Here is a 26,889-nt window from a genome sequence, read left to right as displayed (position 1 = left end):
TTTCTTTATAAATTAGTCATTCTTGGGAAGTTCTTTATAGCAGTGTGAGAATGAACTAATATAGTTAATTTGTATCAAGGTAGTGGGATACTGCTATAAAGATACAGAAAATGTGGAAGTGACTTTGGAATGGGGTAACAAGCAGAGGTTGGAACAGTTTGGAGGGCTCAGAAGAAGACAGGAAGATGTGGGAAAGTTTGGAACCTCCTAGAGACTTGTTGAATGGTTTGGACTAAAATGCTGATAGTGATGTGGACAATGAAGTTCAAGCTGAGGTGATCTCAAGTGGAGATGAGGAACTTAGTAGGAGCTGGAATGAAGATTACTCTTGCTATGCTTTAGCAAAGAGCCTGGCGGCATTTTGCCTCTGCCCTAGATATCTTTGGAACTTTGAACTTGAAAGAGATTATCTGAAATTGGATCTTATGTTTAAAAGGGAAGTAGAGCATAAAAGTTTGGAAAATTTGTAGCCTGACGATGTGATAGAAAAGAAAAACCCATTTTGTGCGGAGAAATTCAAGCTGGCTGTAGAAATTAGCCTAAGTAATAGGAAGCCAAACATTAATAGCCAAGACAATTGGGAAAATATCTCCAGGGCATATCAGAGACCTTTGAGGCAGCCCCTCCCATCACAGGCCTGGAAGCCTAGGAGGAAAAAATGGTTTCGTGGGACAGGCCCCTGGCTCTGCTGCTTTGTGTAGCCTTGGGATTTGGTGTCCTGCGTCCCAGCAGCTGCAGCTCCAGTTGGCACTACAAGGGGCCAAGGAACAGCTCAGGCCATAGTTTTAGAAGCTGCCAGTCCTTGGCAGCTTCCACATGGTGTTGGGCCTGCGAGTGCACAGAATTCAAGAATTAAGGTTTGAGAACCTCCACCTAGAGTTCAGAGGATGTATGGAAATGCCTGGATGTCCAGGCAGAAGTCTGCTGCAGGGGTAGAGACTTCCTGGAGAATCTCTGCTAGGGAAGCATGGAAGGGAAATGTGGGGTTGGAGCCCGCACACAGATGCCCACTGTGGCACTGCCTAGTGGAGCTGTGAGAAGACAGCCAATGTCTTCCAGACCCCAGAATGGTAGATCCACTGACAGCTTGCACCATGTACCTGGAAAAGCTGCAGACACTCAATGCTAGCCCATGAAAGCAGCCAGGAGGCAGGCTGTACCCTGCAAAGCCAAAGAAGCAGAGCTGCCCAAGGCCATGGGAGCCCAGTTTTTGCATCAGCATGACTTGGATGTGAGACATGGAGTAAAAAGGATCATTTTTGGGGCTCTAAAATTTAATGATTGCCCCACTGGGTTTTGGACTTGCATGGGGCCTGTGGCCCCTTTGTTTTGGTCAATTTCTCCCATTTTGAATAAGAGCATTTATCCAATGTCTCTAACCCCATTTTATCTTGGAAGTAACTAACTTGCTTTTGATTTTACAGGCTTCTAAGTGGAAGGGACTTGCCTTGTCTCAGATGAAACTTTGGACTTATACTTTTAGATTAGTGCTGAAGTGAGTTAAGTCTTTGGGGGGACTGTTGGGGAGGCATGATTGGTTTTGAATGTGAACGACATGAGATTTGGGAGGGACCAGGAGTGCAATGATATGGTTTGATTCTGCTTCCCCACCCAAATATCATCTCAAATTGTAATCTCCATGTGTCAAGGAAGTGATCTGTATTCTCCACATGTTGAGAATGGGAAGTGATTGAATCATGGAGGCAGATTTCCTTATGCTGTTCTTGTGATAGTGAGTTCTCATGAGATCTGATGGTTTTATAAGCCTTTGACAGTTCCTCCTTCAAATACTTGCTCTCTCTCACCAGCTGCCATGTAAGATGTGCCTGCTTTCCCTTCCACCATGATTGTAAGTTATTGAGGTTTCCCAAGCCATGCAGAACTGTGAGTCAATTAAATATCTTTCCTTTATAAATTACCCAGTCTTGGGCAGTTCTTTATAGCAGTTGAGAACAGACTAATACAACCTGTGATGGAGCAATCCTCATCCTGTGTATATTTCTAAGACAAAGGAGTACATATGTCTCTCAAAATTGTGTCCAACAGTGCTCATAGCCGCACTATTTGCAATTGCCAAAATTGGGAACAAATTAAATATTCATCTCCCATAAAATGGATTAAACATTTGTGTTATATTTATGCAAGATAATATTCTACAGCAATGAAGATAAACAAACTAAATCATATACAACAATATGAAGGAATGTTGACCGTCACAACATAATAGTAAGTGAAAGAAGCCAGACAAAGAGTTAAATACATAATAGTTCAGAAACAGAAAATAACTAATCTATAGTGTTTGAAATCAGGATAGGGATTACCCACCAGATTGTGAGAATAATGGCTGGGTCCAGAACTTCTTGCACAGCGGTGTTGTGGGGGACAGTTGGTAGTGATCATCTATTGATAGTGACAGGAGACATACAAATTCCTAGGCAGACACGGACAGGTCCCTGGTGAAAACTGACCTTCAAGCCAAAGGCAGTTTAAAGCCTGAAAACTGAGCTGTGAGTTATGGGTAGAGTCCATGATGGGAGTGAGAACTTCCTTGATGTCTTTTAATCAATCAATTGGTGCTCTTCCCAATTCACCTATGGACCAATCAGCATGCACTCCCCCATTCAAAGCCCATAAAAACCCCGGACTCGGTCTCACAGAGGCCTACCCACCTTCAGGCCCCCTCTCAAAAAAGAGCTACCTGTTCTTGGGTCCCCTCTCCTCTGAGAGCTTTTCTCTGTCACTCAATAAAATTCTTTTTTGCCCTACTCACTATCCAGTGTCTGTGTGCCTTATTCTTTTTGGTCACAGGACAAGAACCTGGAACTCGCCAAGCTGTGTGTGGCAGGAACAAGAGAGAAGTGTAATATTTCTTGATACTCAGATCTCAGGATGCCCTGTGCAAGAGCTTTAACACTCCTTGGGGCTCCACAGTTGTTGGCATCTCCAGGTTTTCAGCTGCCACCACATTCCCCTTGTCTAGACACCAATGCCCAATGTGGAAGCTGCTTGTGGCATGCCTGGTCCAGCCACAGGCTGAGTGCAGACCCTATTATGGGTGTGGGATCTGGGCCAGGGCATGAGCTGAGTTCAGTCTGCTGAGCCAAGTGGACAGAGTGAGCTTGGCAGGCTGGAGCACAGCCCCAGGCAGAGATTTCATGGCAGCCAGAGATTTCAAGCTGGAGAAGCAGCACTGGAGGAATCCTCTAACACAGTAACCCTCCTTCCTGCTTGCCAAGCAATGGGGGAGAAAAAAAGCTACTGGGTGCCATTCCCTCCTGCTCACCGAACTACAAAAGCTGCAACACTATTTCTTAACATAATATTGATTGTATAGGTATATTCACATTGTTAGAATCTATCTAGCTATAAACTTGTAATTTTCTACATATACTTCAACATTAAGATTACTGAAAAAAATATTAATAGGCCTGTGTCAAGAATATATAGGAGCTAGCTTAAGCAGTCTCTATTGATCAAAAATTTAATAATTTGAGTATCAAAACAATAATGATTAGAGTGGATTAAACATTGAATTAAAGAAAATCTGTAATTCTCTAATAGTCAGAAACGGAAAACTACTAAAAAATTGTACACATAACTCTTTAAGAGAGAGACCATATGGCCTTGCTTTCTGACTTCATGATTAACGGCACTCACTTTTGTTCTCAAAAGTGTACCAATTTGGAAAATAAATTATATATCATATCACTAACAAACAAGCTCCTTAGTTTGTATTAGTAAATTGGCGAATAGAGGGAAAGAACTGAATATTCATCCTATCCTTTCAGGCTAACTTAGACTCCAATGAAGGGGCAAAGGCTTATTTTACAGAAGAATTTCTATGAAAGATGCAGATGCAATAGAATTAGAAAGTTCTCTTTCTACAAATCTTTATGAAAGCATTAGCTCAGATAAGAATTATCAATTGTTAAAACTATCATGTATATGGTTGATGAGGAATATGGTATTCCCATAGTTTCACAATAACACTACATTGATTACTTGTTTTTATTAATGAAATATATATATATGTATTTCTTTACTATGGATTAATATATGAATATATAAAATACTGCCATTTGAAATGGTAGATCCACTGACAGCTTGCACCCAAGTGCCTGGAAAAGCTGCAGACACTCAATGCTACCCTGGATATATAAACTCCACCCATTAATCCATATTAAATCCATATATTATATATCCATATATTATATATATATCCATTTATATATATTCCATATATATGTATATATATTCTCTGTGTGTGTGTATATATACATACACACACGCACAGAAAAATTGAGGGGTAAGCTCACCAACTTTCTAATCCAGTGAACAATTTTAGCATTTAAACTAAGAGTAAATCAACCATGTGTTAGATCTCCAGGTATGCTGTCACATCATCTATGTTGTATTCTACAAACTATTTAGCTTGATTCCATCTGGTCTTTAGATTTAAACTTCAATTACTGAAAATATAAGGCATTGAGAAATTAAGCTAAATGACATTCCCAGACAAATCCAGAAGGTGGAACAAAGTGTAAAGTTAAAACAGTGGTCCTGCTGTTTTAGCAAGTCGAGATCAGTGGGAAAAACAATGTAACTTGATTAAGAGAGACTTAAGGAACATAACAAAATGAAAGGCAGATCCTTGTTTTGACAAAGTAGCTGTGTAGAATGTTTTTAAATGTTTGAAGAAATTTAAACGTAGTCTAGGTATTAGATGTGAAATGTATTGCTGCCGTAAATCAGAGGTAGTTAAATAAGAAAAAAAGTAAATATAAAGCAACATATGAAATGATCTCTTCAAAAAGAGATACATATTTATATGAATGTGTCTTTATGGGAATGTGCATAAATGGAGAATATGTGGGAGGCTGTGTAGAGATTCAATAAAGTTTTAGGAGTAATGATGTCCCAGGTAGAGAGAATATGGTGATAATGTTGCCTTGGTGTTTAAATAAGATATATTTTTGAGTCGTTGTGTTTTTTACACAAAGATTTTACAATGCACATATACAGATTTTATAATAATGAAAGGTAATTTTAATTTAAAAATTTGATCTTAGAAAGTAAGTAGTTAATGAAGGGGTGGATAAATAGCATTGCCCAATTTTAAAAATTTTTTCTTTTCTTGTATTGCAATTAGTAGCCATGCCTAAATAGTAGTACCCAGTATTTCATGAGCTATTTTAATGTTTCAATCTAATAATCTTACCTGTATATGATTTTGGATTATATCACTTTTTTTTCTTTCTTGCCGTGTTACATCACAACCTGTCAATTATTACAGCTTCATCGTTTAATATTTGTTTTGTTGTTCACTAGTTGCCATACAAAGCATAGTCTTCTTTATGCTTTATTTTGGGAAGCGTCATTAAATTACAATGAATTAGGAATGAATGTTTCAAATAAACTAAAAAAACAAATCTTGACATTCCTCCCATTACATACAAAATGTTTTAATTGAGAAAAAATTCAAAACAGTCACACATATCAATTATCATCATGGTTCTCTGAAATATTTTCTTATACAAACGAAATATTTAAAATGAAAAAATTACATTTTTAAAATCTAATTAACTAATTATTTTTGTCCTGCCTTTCCCCAAAAGGATTTCAAGAGACTTATAGGAATATATAAAACACGACAGATAATAGAGTATAAAGTAAAAATGGGAATAAATGTTAAAAACAAATATTGAGGGGAACAACACAAAATTAATTTGAGAATGCATAGAATAATGATCAAATAACTAGTGAGTATGATTTACAAATATTTTTAATGTCAATTACACAGTTAATAAAAATGAGACAGTTAAATCAATTGCTGTTAATTCTTCAACTAGATTGGAACTGCTGCAGAGAATACTGTTAAAGATACTGTGGGAAGTAATAAACAGCAATCTGGAAACGTTAATTCACGTAGTAGGAATCATAATCTCATTTTCACATCATTCTTTGTTCTTTAAATTTGAAACACTTATTTCAAGGTCTTTAGAAATTTACAACTTAATTTCTTTTTTTTCAAAGAACTAATTTCTGGGTGAGTTGATATTCTTTTCAGGTACTGCAAGGGTACCGTAAAGGTACTAATGTTATTAATGTGAATGACAAGTAATTAGAAGACTGGAAATTAAATTTTACAAACATTTTTAAAAACGCTACAATTAAAAAAATTCAAGATGGTTACATTATGAATATGAATGAAATGTCATTAGCGACTTCTTTAAATGTATACGTAATTCTATATTTTCCCCCAAATCCACATTTAATGAGGAATATTTATTTATTTACTTATTTATTTTTGTTTTTTGAGATGGAGTCTCACTCTGTTGCCAGGCTGGAGTGCAATGGTGCGATCTCCACTCACTGCAACCTCCACCTCCTGGGTTCAAACGATTCTCCTGCCTCAGCCTCCCGAGTAGCTGGATTACAGGCGCTGCCACCACGCCCGGCTAATTTTTGTATTTTTAGTAGAGACGGGGTTTCACCATGTTAGCCAGGATGGTCTCGGTCTCTTGACCTCGTGATCCACCCGCCTTGGCCTCCTGAAGTGCGGGGATTACAGACGCGAGCTACCGTGCCCAGAAGCAACATTGATTTTTTTAGTAAAGTTGTGAACCTTTATTTATTTATATCAAAATATATTTGTTGAATTTGGCCATATGTTTAATATATTGCTTGGTGCTGATGATTCAGTGGTGTGTGGGCACTTGAATTGGTGAATTCTAACATAGTACATTACAATAGTATTTGGATGTTTAATCCATAAACGAGTAAATTCTCCGGTTGAGCTATTCTGTAGTCTAATCATTTGGCAATATATCAGCAAAGCTAGAATAGTGGTGAAATAATATACAGATCCCTTATGTTGTTAGTGAGGTAGAAAGTCACCACGAGCTCCAGTATCATTTTAGCATTTGCCTTTGACATTTGGGGGCGGGGGACAGCTCTTGTCTTTAACTCTCACCAGTGGCTGGTATACGAAGTTGTTATTTCCTTTTTCTGTTTTAATACAATCAGAGATGGTAGGCATTGATATACTAGTTTGAATTTAAAAGAATAATCTTCCTCAAAATTATCAAATAATTCACCCACTTGTTAAAAGTACAAAAAGTGAACCAAAATCCAGGGAGAAAAGTAAATTTGTTCATCTCTTCAAAGATTAGGGTCCCTGGCCTCTTTTGAAATTGCTTTCTGTTTAAGTATCATTTCATTTTAATATTACTATGTCATAATCTCTAATAGCTATATAGAAATTACAAACAAACATTTCTACATCCTAGCAGACTTATCTTAAAATATAGGGAAAGTGTGTGCATAAGGTGGAAGGTTAGCAGAGAGAATGAGGGGAAAATATAAGAGCAATAGAAAGAAAAAGTGTAGGAGAATCAAACATTTTGATTAAGCTAGCAATTAATTTAATTCGATATGAATTCTAAATAACTGTTCCTGGATTGACTTACTATTTTCTCAATGTAACCATATTGATTGATTAAATCATATGCAAACACACACTGAGATGTGCATTTTACACCCTTGTGTCTACAGCATACATTTTGGCCGTCTCTGTGCGAGGGGCTGAGTATGACTTGGCCATGGAAACACCCGTGGCTGAATAGGCTTTCCTCACGGAATAAAGATAGTTTCTCTCAGGTCCAACATCTGTTTGAAAGAGATATAAAAATAAGTAGAACTCAGTGAACTTGGGAAAATTATAAAATACCATTTTATATGTTCTTCCTCAAAAGGAGCAAGAATATAGATACTCAAAGAAGGTATCATTTTGGAACTCTGAGAAGAATCCTAGAAGACAATTTAAGATTTTCATCCTGAAAGTTTCTTTTAGGTTTAAAATTCAGCCAAGTAGATTTCCTGTTATTTTTTTTTTCTTCATCAGAAGAGGTATTCCCTTAGTTTTTTAGGTGGTATTTTTAGAAACCCAACATAACATGTTAAATTCTTTAAAAAGAAATATTTGGGTGGATCTTAGTCCACTTCTCAGTTTAACACTAAAGATACATTTAGTTGAGTGGATGAAGATATATATGCATATATAATGGTAATACATCAAAATATATATACATATATATAGAAAATACACAACTACAACCATGTCCAATATTCAAATGTATAATTGTTATTTTAATGAATTACAATTATATGTATATCTACATATATGCATACAATTATAAAGGTATAATTGTATATATACATATATACATATATGTATAATTCTAATATACATATACATGTGTGTATATATACATACATATACGTGTGTATATACATACATATACGTGTGTGTACATACATATACGTGTGTGTACATACATATACGTGTGTGTATACATACATATGTGTGTGTGTGTATACATACATATACGTGTGTGTATTCCTACCTGTTACCATCAAAAATTCCAATTGTTCAAGGGCATCTGAATTATAATACTCAAACATAATTACCAAGTTAGTGTTATATTAATCGAAAAAACCACAACTACAACTATGTCCAATATTCAAATGTATAATAGTTATTTTGATGTATTACAATTATACATATACGTATACATATATATGTATACATACATGTTGTATACATATATATGTATACATACATCGTGTATACATATATATGTATACATACATCGTGTATACATATATATGTATACATACATCGTGTATACATACATGTATACATATATGTATACATACATCTTGTATACATATACATATATATGCATATACATATGTGTAAATGTGTATACATATGTACTATGTATACATATATACAAGGGTATATATACAGTATGTACATATGTGTATATATGTATATATGTACAATTGTAATACATCAAGATAACTATTATACATTTGAATATTGCACATGCTTGTAGTTATGGATTTTATTTTTCAATTAATATAGAACTAACTGGGTAATAATGTTTGAGTATTACAATTCAGTTGCCCTTGAACAATTGGAATTTTTAATGGTAATAGGTAGGAATTCAAATAAATAGCATTTTTTTTCTTTTGAAATTTGTTTCCACTGGATTGGGAAAAATGATAGTGGAGGCAAGGAAGTTTGCTATTTTATTTTATTCTTACCTTTAAAAAGATATAAGCAGCAGGTGAGAACAGCTCCAGCCAAAAAGCAACCCAGAGACCCAGCCATTCCAAGCCAACAGGACCAACCAAATTTATATTGGATACCAAGAAATATATTGTGCAAAACCAAAGTAGAACGTTCCACATACACATCAACAGCATACCACACAGAGCCAATGATTCCTGGGGTACCTGAAAGAAAGGGAGGATGCAACAAATAATAGGGAACATTTTCTGAATTTAAATCCAAAAATACCTGCTTACTACCCAAAATGGCTGGCATGATTCAGAGAGGTAAAAACAGTAACATGGATTCATGGGCGACCCAAACTTTGGACACTTCTTCTGTCTCTTCCTTTTGCCTTCCATCTTGTATCTTTTTAAAATTTTATCTCAGTTTATACATAAAGAAAACACAAAAATGAAATAATGCAGTGCTCATCTGTTTGTGTAAATCGAAATTCATCGTTATGGTTTTCCTTGATTTTCCTGTCTTTCCAATGCCATGTTAGTATTGTATAAAGGAAAATACTAAAACAAAACCAAACAAAACAGAAAAAGAATGTAGTCTAACGCAAACAACATAGAGCATATGTTCATTCCATGCTGATTTTTAAATTGTGAGTAAATGTCATTATGAGTATTTAATGCTCCCTCTACCCCCTTTTGAAGCTATGCCAGCTACATAATCAGCACCCATGTGAAAACTGTTTTTAAAGTCACTGATTTCAGTGTCTTGAGGTCAAACACAAATAATTGAAGTAAAAAATGTTTTTATTTTCAAATAAATCTTTATCTATTACCCCCACACCATATAAGAATGGACAAAAATGTTATTCCCTTTAAATACATCTCCACAGATTAGCCTCTCTGATAATTAACTGGTTTGAAATGACGCCACTAGAGTCTGTTATTTTAAAGGTATAAATTGCATGTCGAAGCCTAGATGCAATGAAGAAATGTGGTGAGTTGGAGGACAAAACACTGAATTAAAAGTGTTTTTAAAATACGTACTCTCCACATGCCCAATGCCTAGCAGAAGGCAATTAGAAGAAATCAGTAATCTATATGTTGTCTAAGTCTGCTTGAGTTGGATTTTCAGTTATTTGCTTGTAAATTGTATGCTTACTGATATCCTGAAGCTGTATCAACGTTAGTGTTAAGATCTCACCCATCAACACCCAAATAACTGGATCCTGCTTTTCCTTCGTTTCAAAGTTCTGCTACTCTGTGCTAAATTAGATGCATGTGTTCACAAATAATCTCTTCAGATTACTTTCCAGAGTTGTTTTATTGTCTAATGAGATAAATATTTGTCTTTCCGAAATCTAAAAAAATAAAATAAAATATGTAGTCTCCAAAAAATTTTACATTTTTTTCCCTAGAGAGTCTGTGATATCTATTTAAATCACTATTTAACTGTATTCTTCTCCTAATTGTTTAATGTAAGAACTTTAAGAAGGACCAGACAGGCCGGGCACGGTGGCTCACACCTGTAATCCCAGCCCTTTGGGAGGCCGAGGCAGGCGGATCACGAGGTCAAGAGATTGAGACCATCCTGGCCAACATGGTGAAACCCCGTCTCTACTAAAAATACAAAAAGTAGCCGGGCGTGGTGGCGGGCGCCTGTAGTCCCAGCTACTCAGGAGGCTGAGACAGGAGAATGGCGTGAACCCGGAAGGCGGAGCTTGCAGTGAGCCGAGATCACGCCACTGCACTCCAGCCTGGGTGACAGAGAGAGACTCCGTCTCAAAAAAAAAAAAAAACCAGATGATAAACACATAACCTTTAGAAAACGCAGTATATGTTGCGATAGCGTTGCTATAGCGTTGCTATAATACCATTATCTGCAGTTTTCAGTTAGAAACTCCTTTTCTGAAACTTCAAAACAGATTATAGACTTTAAAAAATAAATTTTATAGCACACTAATTCTAAATAATGTTTCCAAAGCTTAGGACATGCTTTGTCTTTAATTTAGTTATTTCTTCAGTCATTCCTATCAGGATTTTCTTCAGAGACTTATTTTTTAAATGTTATTTGTTTTGTTGTTTTATGTAAGATGGGTTATTTACTGATGATGCCTCAAAAATATTCTGGAACAAAATTGTATAGCCGTAAATAATTAGATTAAATAATGTTTAAATCTGTTAAATGAAATACATTGTATGTTAAAAAGTTCTATGCTGTCAGTAAGTGGGATAATGAAATAAATGACTTACAGAAGGGAAGAATTCTAAATTTTTGTAACTTTATAATACAGTCTGAGGATTATTAGGATGTTGACTTAACGTTTCTGTGTCAAAAATCAGGGAGGCCCAAGTTCTGAGCATATAAAGGGTTAGGCAGTCAGCTAAGAGTTTGCTGCGCCCACATTGCATCTTCGCCATAGCAATTCAGGCTACATGTTACTACCTTAGCTTCATGCTCCTTTGCAGATCAGGAAACAGAGACATGGGTGAAGATATCACACACACATATCTCCAAGTGTTTTTAGTTCCAAACTCCATATCGATCTACTACCCCACACTGCCTGGTCAGGCTCCCACTTACATTTGCTTTGTTAGCAGACAAGATTTTTCCTGCTAACAGACAAGAAGAAGACATTATGTTGTAAAAGAAGAGGACTAAGCTTTGAAGTTGAAGACAGACCTGAATAAAGTATCATTTTGCTGTTTCACTAATAAATACTACTTAAAGTGTTTTTTGATGTGCTGTTTATTAGTCAAGCTTGACTAATAAATATGTTTGACTAGTCTTCAGAACTTCAATTCTTTATCTGCATCTTAAGTGAGGATAAAAATATGATCTGTTTATTGTTACATTTATGAACAAATGGGTTAGCACGTGGGACAAGTTTAACATAGGACTTGGCACAATTGTTAGTTTATTGTTAAAAAGAATTGGTGGAGTTGGTGGTGGTAGGTACAGGTAAGGAGGTAGAAGTTTGGGGTTTACTTTAGGATTTTAACTTTAGTGATAATCACAAGATAAATTATTTTAAAAATTGAAGTTATGTAACTTTTTAAATGGCCAAAACATAGTTTTAGAGCTTTTTTTTTCTTTATTTCCTTTTTTTTTTTTTTTTCCCTGAGACATAGTCTTGCTCTGCCACCCAGGCCAGAGTGCAGTGACGCGATCTCTGCTCACTGCAACCTCCGCCTCCTGGGTTCGAGCCATTCTCCTGCCTCAGCCCCGCCGAGTAGCTGGGACTATAGGTGTGCACCACCATGCCTGGATTTGTATTTTTAGTGGAGATAGGGTTTCACCATGATGGCCAGCTGGTTTCGAACTCCTGGCCTCAAGTGATCTGCCTGTCTTGGCCTCCCGAAGTGCTGGGATTATAGGCATGAGCCACCACACCTGGCCTGAGAGCTTCATATTTTGCTCTGAGATATTAACAAAAGACTAATTACCTGACTTCAAAGCTAAAGTAAGGAGGGCTGGTAGATGTGACCTTTAGTTTTTCAATCTAGAAAAGGAAGCCACATATAATCTGAAAATGAGCAGCTTCAGCACAACACTCTCCTTCACCTCAAGTCCTTAGCAGAGTCTCCCTACCCCCTGTTCCTAGTCCAGCCAGACCAGTACCTGCTATTAGTAATGTGGTTCCAGCAACAAAGCAGATGCGGACTTTAATGTATGGCTCATCAGGGAGGAATTTCACGCAGTCAAGACCAAGGAGCAGGGTGAGAAATCCAAACCCAGCTAGAATATCTGCAGTAATCATCAATGCTCGAGTTACCACCAGCTTCACTGGAAGACCAGGGCAGTCAGAAGAAGGAACCATATTAACTCACAGAGACATAGCAAAAAAACCAGACAAGTAAGTAACGTTAACACACCCCGCCGGTAGAAGTCAGACTTTGTATGAACTTGAACATAAGTACCCCTAATATTTTCATAAAACTAAAAAATATGAGATTATTGACACTATTGCTTGTTTAACCACAGTTCACTACTTAGTTTTGTTGTTGGTGTACTAGCAGAGAGCATCCTGGTAGATAGTGGAAACGAAATAAATATTTTCCTTTTTGTCTCCTACTCTGGAAAATGTCTCATTCACAAATATTGTAGCCGATTGCTGAATCGAAGGTAGCATATCTGTCCTACAAAAATTTCTTAATAAATATCGAATAAATAAATAATCACTTTAATTGTTTAAAATTTTATTTAAAAATAATAATTGGCTAAAATTTGACACAGGGAAGCAGAATAAAATATTTCAAGACTTCTTTTTGCCAGTTCAGGATAGAAGAAGTCATAAGGAGATCTTTAGCAGAAGGAGAGTTAGTTTGTGCTATTAAGTAGAAGGTAATTTCTGGAAATTAGATCATTTTATCTTTCAGCTATTTAAATCATGACTCTTCTTGGCCAATATTACATATTAAGCCTTCAACCTTGCATTGTCAAATGACCATATTTTAAAGCTACAGACAATAAGAATATATGGTAGACAGTCCAGGAAAGACAAGATCAGGAAGATGAAAGTGGAACGGTAGCAATCATCTTCTGCAGTAGAAGCATCTTCAACTGTGAAAGCCTCTGGAACTCTGAGTTATAGTTATGCTGAGCTCAACTTAGGGAAATCATATCTCAAATAGAAGATTAATTAACTGAAATCAGAACTATTACTGTTCTAGCTGGCTGATGGATAAGGGGAATAAAATTTATTCCTTTTATGGTACAGCAATTATGGTTTATCTTCATATTGATCTGGGGTTTCCTTGTATTTTAAATAATTTTTATCCAATGGTAGGTAACCTTAGGGCTTATTTGGAAATGTGTTGCTTGCAAAAATGCGGCCAATATTCCTTAACTTAAAATAAAAATATTATGACTCATCTGAGAGAGAAAATCAATGCATAAAATCAGCCCCTACCTCATTGGTAGGTAAACATACTATCTATAATTATCTTAATATATATGAATATTTGTCTCTAAAATGGAATTCATAAGACCTCAAAATTTAGCATTATTTCAGAAAATTTAAATGTTCCAAATCTAAGACTCATTGTTCTCAAAATTTAGGAAAGATAAAAATAGGTAACCTATTAGATAGTACCACTATTTCAAGATATCTTCTTGATCACTAAATAGCATATACAAGTAGGCCTCCTACTCAGGGCCCTAAGCCAAAAGGTTCTTGTTCTTTGGATGGCCTCCTTTGAAATTTTCCAAGTACCCTTTTGAAACCTAGGACTACCTGGGACCAGCTATACCGTCAGGATAGGGTGGTCTGAACTCGTCCAAACTCTTGTGGGCCTACATCTTCTTCCCTTCGGAACTCTCCAACTCCTATCCTACATGTAGGGTCTCTGAAGAGCCTGTGGGGTGGACCAGGGGCCTCATGGCCAGCCTGGCTCCAGGAGGGGAGTTCTGAAAGCAGATAGGTCATGCTGGCCAGAGAGAAATTTATTTTTCTGGGATCATGTGAGATTTGACTGCCAGAATGGTGTTAATATGCTGATTTGTGGGGACTCAAATTATCTATATCAACTGGAGCCATGACAAACATATCTGTCTGGATTAAACACCCTAAGTATACAGGACAGTGGGAAGAGTTATCTAATTGTAGTTGTATGAAAGATAGCAAAAAGTAAAAATAAAATCCTACTTCCTCATATGTAACATCCTAACCAAGAGGGTATAGATGTGTCATTTTCCTAGAGTACATTTTTATCTCTGCTGTCTTTAAACATGATAGAATTTTTTAAAGAAAAGTAATGGGTCTTTAGTGTATTATTTGAAAGTAATAGGTTAAAAAAGGGAAAAATGTGATAGCACAGGTCAAATATGAAAAAGGAACATATTAAGTATAAACAGTGGTTTTCTCTATGTGGTGAGCTTATGAGTGATTATATTTTCTTCTTGCATAAATGTATATAACAGTATTTAAAAGTTTGAAATTTTTTTAATTTTTCATTTTCTTATCAGCTTATGAATTAAAATCCATTTTAATGAATTTTTCGAATAGACTAAATGTCCATTCCTATTCAGCAAATAGTGTTTCTTCATAGGTAGAACTAGGTTAGCACAGAGAGGGGAAAAGAAAAAGAATTAAGAAAATCCTTTTTAACAAAAATAAAACAAAGGCCTTATGAACTATGTTTTAAAAAATGTTCCAGGCATCCAACTTTTAAATAGCAGATGAAGAATTTTAGAGCGCTGCTGTTTTTAAGTGCTTTCTCTGGACTGAAATAGAGGTTCAGGGGAAAAGTCACATTCCAAGGGTTTAATTTTTTATTTATCTTGAGAAAAGAAGTTGCCTTATGGTGCCATCACCCATCATTTGCTTTGAAAGAGAGTAAAACACTTTGCTTTCATAACAGAACAGATGTTTCTTAGCAGGGTTCAATGGTCTTATAAATAAACAAACACTATGGAGAAGGATTGAGAGAATCAACAGTAAGATTTTTAAATTTAGGAGATTTCTTTATTCATAGCAACATGGGCTCTGCTGACATGTAACTATAATTTATTTATTATTTTATTTTTGAGATGGAGTCTTGCTCTGTCTCCCAGGCTGGAGTGCAGTGGTGTGATCTCGGCTCACTGTAACCTCTGCCTTCTAGGTTCAAGTGATTCTCCTGCCTTGGTCTCCTGACTAGCTGGAACTACAGGCTCCCACCACCATGATGAGCTAACTTTTTTTGGTAATTTTATTAGGGATGAGGTTTCACCGTGTTGGCCAGGCTGGTTTCGAACTCCTGACCTCAAGTGATCCACCCGCCTCAGCCTCCCAAAGTGCTAGGATTACAAGTGTGAGCCACTGTACCTGACTTTAACTATAATTTAAAGCTAAAAGTAAGGAAGATAAGGGAGCCAGCTTCAATATTGCCTGTAACAGTGTGTCACATGTGTTGGTTTTTTCTTCCACTGATCCCCATAGTCTATGTCTCTCCCTCTGGCTGTCTGCCTCTTTCTGCCTCTGCCACTCTCTCTTTCTTAGCAAACCTTCATTTGAAATAACTGTAAACTTTCTATTTGAACTAAGTCATGGCTTAAAACATCTCTGAAATGCTTTCCACTTAACCTGTCCAGTCTAATAATAAAATTACAGCACCCTAAAGAATTCATTTTGATTAAAAAACCATTTACTGTAAGCCTGCTGTGTATGAAGCACTATGCCTGGCCCTTTGAGGGACAGCAGAAATGAATAAGATAATATTTTTCCCTCAAGGAATTTACAAATATATGAGAAAAGAGAAAATGTGCTGAAGTATATATTTCAATTCACATTTCCGAGATGAGCTCAATTTCTAACCATTACAAACTGGACCGAGCCTTAATATAGTACAATAGAAAACAAAGCACAAAATGGAAACCTGAACTCAGTTTTCTGTCCCTTTCCCATCCTGGCAAGCAGTGAGATCTAAGGCATACGTACAGGGATGTTCCGCAAGTATGGAATCGTACTCATCACAGGTGCGAATCCCATCAAAAGCATTTGTGACGCATTCCCACCAGAGGCCTCGGCATTTTGTGCTCACCTAGATGTTAGAGAAGACACCATGTGAAACAATTCATGCAGGCACAGTTCAGCTCCCCTTGATCAAAAAGAGAAGTTGGTGGTTGTGTTTGATAGCAAAGTAAGTGGTTACATGCGTGATCAGAACTTCATTTACAACAAACAATGCATATTAGAATATTTTCCCTTAAGCACTGACAATTGAAGCCTTTCTGGGCCAGGAAATGAATCCACTTCCTCATGTAGTGTGGGGGTAGAGAAATAAGTCATGTCTGGAAGAGATAAAACCAGAACTAAATATATTTAAATATCTATGGCTGCTTCCACCATTGAGTTATGGTTATGGAAAAACATCATTTCATGTCTCTGTGCTGATATTTACTCACCAAAAAAAAAAAAAAAATATATATATATATATATGTATGTATATAACAATAGATGATAACTGTTGACACCTTGAGTCTATTAAAAATATATATTTTTTCTTTATCACAAATACTGGGTTCCTTGAAGAAAAATATTATCTTTATATATGAAGTTTATAAATATAAAATAATTAGCAAAGAAAACCAATAAATGAAAAGATGCCAATAAATAAAATATATAAAGGCCCCAAGTCTTATTTCTTTCTCCAATGATATATTATAAATGCTTAAGCTATGTAATGGATGTAAGCAAATTGAGCATTAATTTCATACAACTTGACAAAGGTAAACCATTTTTACTTGGAAATGATGTGCAGATGAATCTAAGAATCCACTTAGAGCTAAAAGGTACCAGTTCCCTGAAACTTCTCATACTTTATCTACAAACCGTAAGTCACAATAGATTTCTTAGAATCATAAACATGCCAACAGAAAATAGTTTCAGGTGTTCTTGATAGAGCTCACGCATATGGAACAGAGCTAATACAATTGTTTCCTCTGACCCAGTTATGGGTTCAAATTACCCTGTGTATCTGGGAATAGTTTAGTAAAGTTTAACTATGAATTATCTTGGAAAATAAAAATTTAATTTTTTCCGCAAGAAAGAATAAATAACAGAGCAAGGTGGGATGAGGAATGCAAAAGAAGGGGATTAAATTGCTGTGGGGAGAAAAAAACACATAAAAACACTTTGCTTTGGAAAATAAAAAAATATTCAGGAATACATGCACTGTGAAACTCTCTGCCTCATGCTATTTTTTGAGGCCGTGTTATGTGCCAGATAAAATTCTACTGCTTGCAACTTCATCGCGATTCTGAATGTTTTACCTCTATTACTACTTTATATGTAAAATACTTATAGTTGGTAATAATTATTCAATACAGAGTCTATACCATAAAGCAGTTACTATTTAGCATATTATTATTTTTCTTATTTCTTAAGGTACCTTAAGAGACATTATTTATCATCCATTTTACAAATGAGGAAATTGGGGCACGGGAAAGTTAAGAGATAACCCCAAGAAAGCATAGTTAATGGAGAAGATAAGACTCAAACACAGCAGTGTGTGGGTGTGCTCCTAAGCATTGCAGTGTATTTAAAACCCATTCGTTATGATCCAACAAATCTCACTACTGGGCATTCATTCAAAGGAAAGGAAATCAGTATGTGCGCACCTCCATGCTCTTTGTGGCACTATTCACAATAGCCAAGACATGGAATCAAACTAGATATCCAACAACAAGGCAATGGATAAATACAGTATGGTACATATACGCAATGGAATACTATTTAACAATTTAAAAATGAAATTCTTTTATTTAAGTCAGCATGGATGGAACTGAAGGACATAATGTTAAACGAAATAAGCCAGGAATAGAAAGTTAAACATTGCATATTTTTACTCATATGTGGAAGCTGTAAAATGTTGATCTCGGCCGGGCGCGGTGGCTCACGCCTGTAATCCCAGCACTTTGGGAGGCTGAGGCGGACGGATCAAGAGGTCAGGAGATCGGGATCATCCTGGCTAACATGGTGAAACCCCGTCTCTACTAAAAATACAAAAATTAGCTAGGCGTAGTGGTGCGTGCCTGTAATCCCGGCCACTCGGGAGGCTGAGGCAGGAGCATCGCTTGAACCAGGGAGTCGGATGTTGCAGTGAGCCGTGATCGCGCCACTGCACTGCAGCCTGGCGACAGAGCGAGATTCCGTCTAAACAAACAAACAGAAAAAAAACCCACGAGGTAAAAAATAAGACAGAAGATACTGAAGGCTGGGAAGGGTAGGGGCCAGGGAGCAAGGAGAGATTTGTTAAGAGTACAAAATTGCAGCTAGATAAGAGGAATATGTTCTAGTGTTTTATACCAGTGGTCCTCAACCTTTTTGGCACCAGGGACCGGTTTCATGCAAGACAATTTTTCCATGGAACCACTGGGTAGGGGGTTGAGGATGCTTTTAGATGAAACTGTTCCAGCTCAGATCATCAGGCATTAGGTGCTTGTAAGGAGCATGCAACCTAGATCCCTCACATGTGCAGTTCACAACAGGGTTTGCACTTCTATGAGAATCGAATACTGCTGCTGATCTGACAGAAGGTGGAGCTTCTGTCCACCATTAGGCGGTAACGCTCGCTTGTCCACTGCTCACCTCCCGCTGTGCAGTCCAGTTACTAACAGGCCACGGACTAGTACTGGTCTGTGGCCTGGGGGTTGTGGACCTCTGTTCTATAGCACTCTAAGATGGCTGTTGTTAATAACGATACAATTTCAAATAGCTAGAGAAAGGATATTTAATGTTTCCAACAAAAAAATATAAATGTTTGAGATGATGGGTATGCTAATTACCCTAATGGGATCACTATACATTATATGTATCAAAACATTACTATGTACCCCATTTAAAAAGATGCATATGTGCTAAAAAATTGTTTAAACAGTTACAAATGTTTAAAAACAATTTTTTTTTGAGGCAGAGTCTCGCTGTTTTCCCCAGGCTGGAGTGCAATGGTGCGATCGGCTCACGGCAACCTCCACCTTCTGGGTTCAAGGGATTCTCCTGCCTCAGCCTCCCGAGTAGCTGGGATAACAGGCATGCGCCACCACGCCAGGCTAATTTTTTTTTTTTTTTTTTTTTTTTTTTTTAGTATTTTTAGTAGAGACGGGGTTTCCCCATGTTGGTCAGGCTGGTCTCCAACTCCTGACCTCAGGTGATCCACCCACCTCAGCCTCCCAAAGTGCTGGGATTACAGGCATGAGGCACCATGCCCAGCCTAAAAACATTTTTTTAAAAAGAATTCCAAATCCATTTTAAGATAAAGTAATCCAGAACTGGGTATTGGATGATAGCTTTGGGTGAAGTAAGCCCTAACTTGGATCTCATCCCAAGGCTATTATTCTGCAAACTTCACCTTGGCACGCTCCTCCTTAGGTTTAAGTTGGAAACAATTCTTGGACTTTCTGGAGGATTATCTGACCCTGTGTAACACAGAGATCAAAAAATCTAATGATAAACAGCTATCTTGTGAAATTCAACGCACAAATTTCTAAATAATGTGGACATCTAAATTTATATATGCATTACACAGAAATTAAATTTATATATGCATTAAATATTAAATATAGATTGACACTCTTACCATCTATGTTTTAACCTTGGGGAAGATCTTACCTTTTTTGATCCTCAATCTCCTTATCTGTATACGGGAGATAATGATAGGATGGTTATAAGAATTAAAAATTACAAATACACACACAATATAAATGATATGCTCAATAAATAAAAATAGTGGTAGTAAAGTGCTTAAACATCATAATGACTTGAGTAGTGGCTGTGTTAGGCTAACTAACCACAGTGAAGGTGGAGAAAGATGGTGGCCCTCAGAAAGATATGTCCACATTTTTACCACCAGTATATGACCTTATTTGGAAAAAGGATCTTTGAAAATGTAACTGAGGACCTTGAGATCATATTGGGTTATACAGGTGGGCTGACAAATTTCATTATAAGAGACACATGCAGGAGAGAAACAGAAAAGAAAGATGCAATGTGACCTCTGAGGCAGAGACATTGGAGGGATACAGCCACAAGTCAAGGAATGCCCACAGCCACCAGAAGCTGGAAGAGGCTAAGAACAGATTCTTCCAGAACTTTCAGAGGCAGCGCAGCCTTGCCAACTTCTTGATTGTAAGCTTCCAGTCTCCAGAACTGTGAGAGAATAAAGTTATCTTTTGTTAAGCCACTGAGTTTATGGTCATTTGTTACGCCAGCTGTAGGTAACTAGTATGTTAGAGACAGTTTGTACAGAACTGCTATATCATAACAGAAAACAGATCTTCTCAAAGCTGACTGCCCCGCAGTGTCTTAATCAACAGGAACACGCTGTATCCAGTTCACTTTAGCTTGAGCTAGATGATACAAATTTGAAGCCACTGTGCTGTAAATCAGACGGCGACTGTCCACAATTTCTTACTGTCTAAGCCAGCCACTGAAACAAACTAGCCTACTATGGTCATTCCTGTCATACATGACGTTATTTAGAAAGTGATCTGAAATGCATATTCAAAAATTCTTATTTTACACTAATAAGAGTATTTCCATCTTGCCAAAATAATTCAGTAGTGGTATCAGTTTCAAGGCTATTGATCATTTACCTGCAATGACCATATTTAGAAAAGCAATGAGCTCATTAGAGAAAACAAGGAATCCAATTTCATTAGGTATTAATGCTCAGGGGCACACTATTAGATGGCTTGGTATTCACACTCAGTTAAGGTACGTGAGAATAGTGGCTGTAATTAACTAAACTTCTGTGTTAATATAGCACTTACTGGAGACACCCTTAAAGGTGCCTTTGTGCACAAAAGACAAGGTTACAATTTTTCATGTTTTTTATTATATTTAGGAATGCTCTCTGGTATAATTTATCATCTTCATTTACTTATTCCTCTGTTGTAAAATGGCTTATGAGAAACTAAAAAGCAAGCAAATCCAAATTCTTGAAAATTTTAAGACGGGGTTCTTAAAAAGCAGGCTGATGTTTAAAATATTACAGTTAACCTTTCTTAAAGGGTAAAAAATGCAAATGTTAAGTAATAACTTTTAATCTGACAGAGTTGTCTGAAATAGAGGATTCTAAATTTAAAATTTCTCCGTCTAACCTGCAACTTATATATTAATAAATAACATTAAAACAATGCTAATTTGTATATTATTTCAATGAATATCTATTGTTCCTAAAAGTGATGAGTGGGTTATCTGCTAAATGGAGAGAGGTAGGTTTATTTAAGGTATGACAATAAAGTAGAAGTCACAAGCATGAGGAAAGCAAAAAATCTCTTAATTAGTTGCCAATAATGTGTAGAGATTTTACAGAACAGTTCAGATTTCAGGGTTCCCTTAGAAACTTGGTCAGTCCGGGTACCTGAACTCACCAATCTCACAAAGCAACAATTGGCTGCTCCCATTTAGGTGGGGCTCGGGCTCACCAGGTTCCCCAGAGATCCTACCCAACCTCCCTCTCTCATGAACGCTGGCTACTTGGTTCCTTAAGGCGTTTGAGTTTTCTCCTCCTGGTATATACTAATTATACTAATGAGAATAACTCTCCTTGCTCTCCACCTGTCAAACTTCTACTTATTATTCAAGCCCCATTTTAAAGACTTTTCATTAGCCTCCCCACCACCCAAGTCTCTCTAGCTGGCATTTATCACTTTCTACCCTGAAATCCCACAGGAATTTGTCAATATTATTATAGCATTGAAAATACTGCATTATCTTTTGTGTGTGCAATGATAGGCCATCTGTCATTCTTCAAACTATATTTATTAAATGCCTGTCATTTACTAGTCAACATGCTGACTATATTAATGCTGGAGATACAGTGATGATAAACATGGCAGCTGGCTTCAAGGAGCATACAGTCTCTTATTCTTGATACATAATAGGTGCTTAATAAATGTTTATTGAGGATAAAATCTCAATTTTTCAATCAATTCATATGCTCTTATTGGAAGTTTGGAGCAGAAAATGGTTATTATATGCATAGCTGCTACTTAATAAGTGCAATTTCTACTCAAGTAAATAAACAAAACAGCTAAATCCAGAAGCCAAAAAATTATTATTTAGACTGAAGAGCTTACATCAATTTGGTGTCATTCTGGACCTTCTTTATTCAACTGGCTCTGGAAAGTGATTACTACAGTACTAAAAATAAGTAGGATGTCACTTAAAGGTGTTAGGAAACCACAGAGATGATGACTCTTCCAAGTAGAGTTACAGTGGCATAAATTAGTTCCTTAATCCTAGGATTTCTTATTCTGGACTCTATAGCAGTCTCCCATGAAGACTTCTCTATCCTAGTCTAACCCAGTTTCTCTTTTGTTATCAATCTTGAAATATCAGCAGCAACAATTTTGCCTGCCTTGTATTTTTATATATCTTTTGAGAATTAGAAACACTAAAAAATACTTGAGAATTAGAGACATTCAACAATGTTCTGCATTTATCTCTTCTCTAGTAACATAGGAAATTATGTCTGTGTGTGTGTCTGTCTATCTATCTATCTATCTATCTATCTATCTATCTATCTACCTACCTACAGAGAGACAGAGAGAGTAAATATACACAATAGATTTTGTAAATGTTTATTGTTGGTTAACCACTATCAAACAAGATTATTTTTTGTCAATATGCATTAAGATTATAAATGTACAGACAACTAAAAGAAAATAAGCTATTAAGATATATTATTTTAAAAAACCACCTTGCATATACAAATTATAAGAATTTATAATTTTCACACCACTTTACTATCCATGTGGTAATATATTTTAACATTGAAGATGTGACTTTCCTACTTAGATACCTACTTAGTACTTACTTAGATATATTTATTAAGATATATCTTAATTTTTTAAAATTAAATTTTTTAAAATATCAAAAGTTTTAATAATATTGTAGTAAATAATGTTTGACTACTAAAATTGGAAACATTTTCAATTTTAACATAAAATACATTTAAATTTTTCAACCAAGATCCTGAATATTTTACTTTTACATTTTATATTATATTTTTTGCTATCCCAGGGCCTAAATGGAGTCAATACAGGCCTTAATAAAGATGAGGGAGCAAGACCAAAATAATCATAATCAATGTTGCCTTTTCTTTTTACTCTATATCCTATATTTATAAGATATGAAAGAAAAACATGACTTTGCTAAAATGTATTTGTTTCAGTTCTGGTTATTTGTGGAGCACTGGCTAAAGGTATAAATCATAAGAAATGGGGTAATAACAACTTAGTAGAAAAATAAAATTTTGTGCTCTTCACAGGTATATGACCTACGTTATGTATCTGAACTTTCTAAATATTTTCATTTTAACATTTTTAAGTGGTTACACATGTTAAAATGTTTTCCTTTTAAAAGTATGGCATTACAACTTTGTAATGATTATTGCCCAGTGATAAAGATCACAATTTATGTTGAGTAAATTATTACAAATTATCAATTTCTTTTTTCTCTCTTTTTTTAATTTCTCTCTTCAAAGCACCAAGCAAAAAGCCACATTCTCTAGTCCAGAATATACTCTTCATCAACCTTATTAGATATCCCAAGAATCAGATTTTTATTCCAATTTTATTTTTAAAAATGAACCAAATACATATCCTGAAAATATTTAAATTGTATCAAGATATGAAATCTTGCCTTTAAAAAAGGATCATTTCATTACAGACATACTTCTTATTTAAGGTTCAATGTGAGATTTTCAATAATCACCTCATATTATATCATTAATATATTCATTCTTTCAACAGGTATGCTAAGTGTGTTACTAGGTGCTCTATCAACTCATGTGAGCAAATGCATCATGAGTTCGCATTAATGTACATCCTAGGTACTTAGGAAATCATGAGATAAATAAGAGAATATTTGTAGCCTCAAACATCTGCTGAAAGAGTTTGAAATCAATTGGAAAGTTAAAAAATGTATATAATCAAAGGGCATGCTGGATATAATAATTTTATTATTTACTTTATGTTTAAAAGAATTGTAATATTAATGCAAATAGAAATCCCAGACAAGAACCTGATTATACAGATAAAATAAATACTAATGTGAGCAACTTTGTTTTGAGGTAATAAAATTTTAATCTTACTAGTGCTCAGTATATAGCAGGTTCTCAATAAATAATTAACAAAGATGAACTGAAAATGAAATCTTCTTGTGAAAACACTTTTTCCTTTTTATAATTGAGAGATCAGTAACTACTGTGTGAGGAAACTATTTCAGTGTAAATAATTAAGAATTACATATCTTGTAGTTAACATATTAACAATGTTATTATCTCATAATTTATTTTGTTTGTCAAATGTGAGCATTTGATAAATAACCTTCACTATTTGACTTATTGTCTGTCTTATTTCCCTGGTCAGACAAAAAGGAAATAGATGTAAATATAAAAATGGGTGGCCAGGCGTGGTGGCTCACACCTGTAATCCCAGCACTTTGGGAGGACGAGGTGGGCAGATCACCTGAGGTCAGGAGTTCAAGATCAGCCTGGCCAACATGGTGAAACAAAAAATACAAAAAAATTAGCCGGGCGTGGTGGTGCTTGCCTGTAGTCCCGGCTACTCGGGAGGCTGAGGCAGGAGACTCGCTTGAACTCAGGAGGTGGAGGCTGCAATGATCCAAGATCATGCCACTGCACTCCAGCTTGGGCAACAGAAAGAGATTCTGATTAAAAAAAAAAAGGCAAACGACAGCTTTAGAGAAGTAAACAAAATTTCTCCAAGAGAAGTCATACCAAAAATAGGAATAGAATTTAAATCTTATATTTCTCTGTTCAGCGAACATTATGCAAAATGTCATCTCCTTCTCCAGAACAAAAAAAAACCAATAAACTGCAAATAGACAATAATATATCTAATATTTAGTGGCTGATTCATATCTGCCTGCTACTGTGGCAAATGCTTTAGATACACAAGCTCATTTAATTCTCACAAGAAACTTACAATGTGTGTATTATTATTCTCTCATTACTGAATAGGAAATGTGGTTTATAGCTATTTAAGAGTCTGTCTAAATTCATACAGTCACTGCCTGGTAAGGTGGGATTTAACCTCAGGTCCCTCTGATATAAAGTTAAATCTATAAACTTCTCCACTGTAAAGAATTGTGTTCCTACCTCTAAGTATTGTATAATAAGCTAAGCAGAAAAAAATAGTAGGATGGTTCAGGGACATTGCTCCATGAAGGTTTCTGTATAGACACTAATTTTCATTCATTTAAACTCTTGGTGAGTAACATCACCACCCCTCCAATTGCCCTGGATCAGAAAGGTGGATTTCAACTTTGACTGTGTCTCTTCATCACCTACGTCCCCACATGCAGTCAATTATAACTCTCATCAATTTGACATTTTTAGAGTCTCCCATATTTCATATTTCTTCATGCTTGCTGCCATTCAAGTTCAGACCACTATTGTTTCCCTTCTGGTCTATAACAAAAGTCTCCTAGTTGTTCTCCCCATAGCTCATTTTACCCTTCCAATCTCTCCCCACAGATAGCCAGAATGATTAATCTTTCTAAAATACATGTACATATTGCTTACAGTGACAAACCCTTGCCTATGGTATAAGGTCTATATTTTACATACTATGCAAAACTCTTAATGACCCAACCCCTGTATTCTTTTCTCTAAACTGGAAATTCTTACTTTGATGAAATATACAAAATACCGCAAACATACAATGCTCTTGTACTTTGATCTCAGTTCCTGCCATTTCCTGAGCTTGGAATACTCTCTACTTCTCCTGCTTCACTCACCTGTTCTTCAAGTCCTAGTTCAGATATTTCTTCTTTTGGGTAGCTTTCACTGGTTATCCAAGACCAAGTGAGCCACCCGCTTAGGGTTTTCATTATCATAGTGTGTGCTACATGGTGCTATAACTGTCAGTTCACCTATTTGTCCCACTCACTACACTGGGAGCAGCCTAGGGAGGCTCCAGGTCTCATCCTACTTCATAACCCTGTACCCACCATGTTGCCAAGTATACAGAAGTTGTCAAAGATTATTTGTGAAATGACAAAAGGTAGAAAGAAAAGAGAGAGAAATGAAGGGATAAAGAGATGAAGGAGAAAGGGAAAGAAAGAAAAATAAGGATATAGGAGGGAAAGAGAAGGAGGTAAGAAAAGGGAGGAAAAGAGAGAGGGAAGATAAAGAAGAGGAAGAAAGGAACAAGGAAATGAAGGAAAAAGAGAAAAAAGTTGGAATGAAGGAAGGGAGAGTGTATGAAGTTACAGAAAAATGGAGGATACTCCCACTAGATTCCCAGTGGAAATGCCTGGAGAAGCGCCAGACACCACCAGTCCATTAGTGAGTGTC

At 36.0% G+C, this 26,889-nt stretch overlaps 1 protein-coding gene across 3 annotated transcripts in view; it reads right to left on the bottom strand.

Annotated features, from left to right (window-relative positions):
- Positions 1 to 5,446: 5,446 nt before the first annotated feature.
- CLDN16 (claudin 16) overlaps positions 5,447 to 26,889 on the bottom strand; it is a 122,774-nt gene continuing 101,331 nt past the window's right edge. For all 3 annotated transcript variants that reach the window (XM_054553129.1, XM_054553128.1, XM_002814414.5), the window contains 4 exons: positions 16,500 to 16,602; positions 12,701 to 12,865; positions 9,112 to 9,303; positions 5,447 to 7,668 (listed from right to left, as the gene is read on the bottom strand). In XM_054553129.1, the coding sequence (XP_054409104.1) occupies positions 7,535 to 7,668; positions 9,112 to 9,303; positions 12,701 to 12,865; positions 16,500 to 16,602 (594 nt within the window). In that variant the 3' untranslated portion in view covers positions 5,447 to 7,534. The remainder of the gene's footprint in view (positions 7,669 to 9,111; positions 9,304 to 12,700; positions 12,866 to 16,499; positions 16,603 to 26,889) is intronic.

This window comes from Pongo abelii, chromosome 2 (genome assembly GCF_028885655.2).
Source record: "Pongo abelii isolate AG06213 chromosome 2, NHGRI_mPonAbe1-v2.0_pri, whole genome shotgun sequence".
Taxonomy (NCBI): Eukaryota; Metazoa; Chordata; class Mammalia; order Primates; family Hominidae; genus Pongo; species Pongo abelii.
Note: the sequence above shows the minus strand (reverse complement) of the source record. Positions and strands in the feature narration are given on the sequence as shown.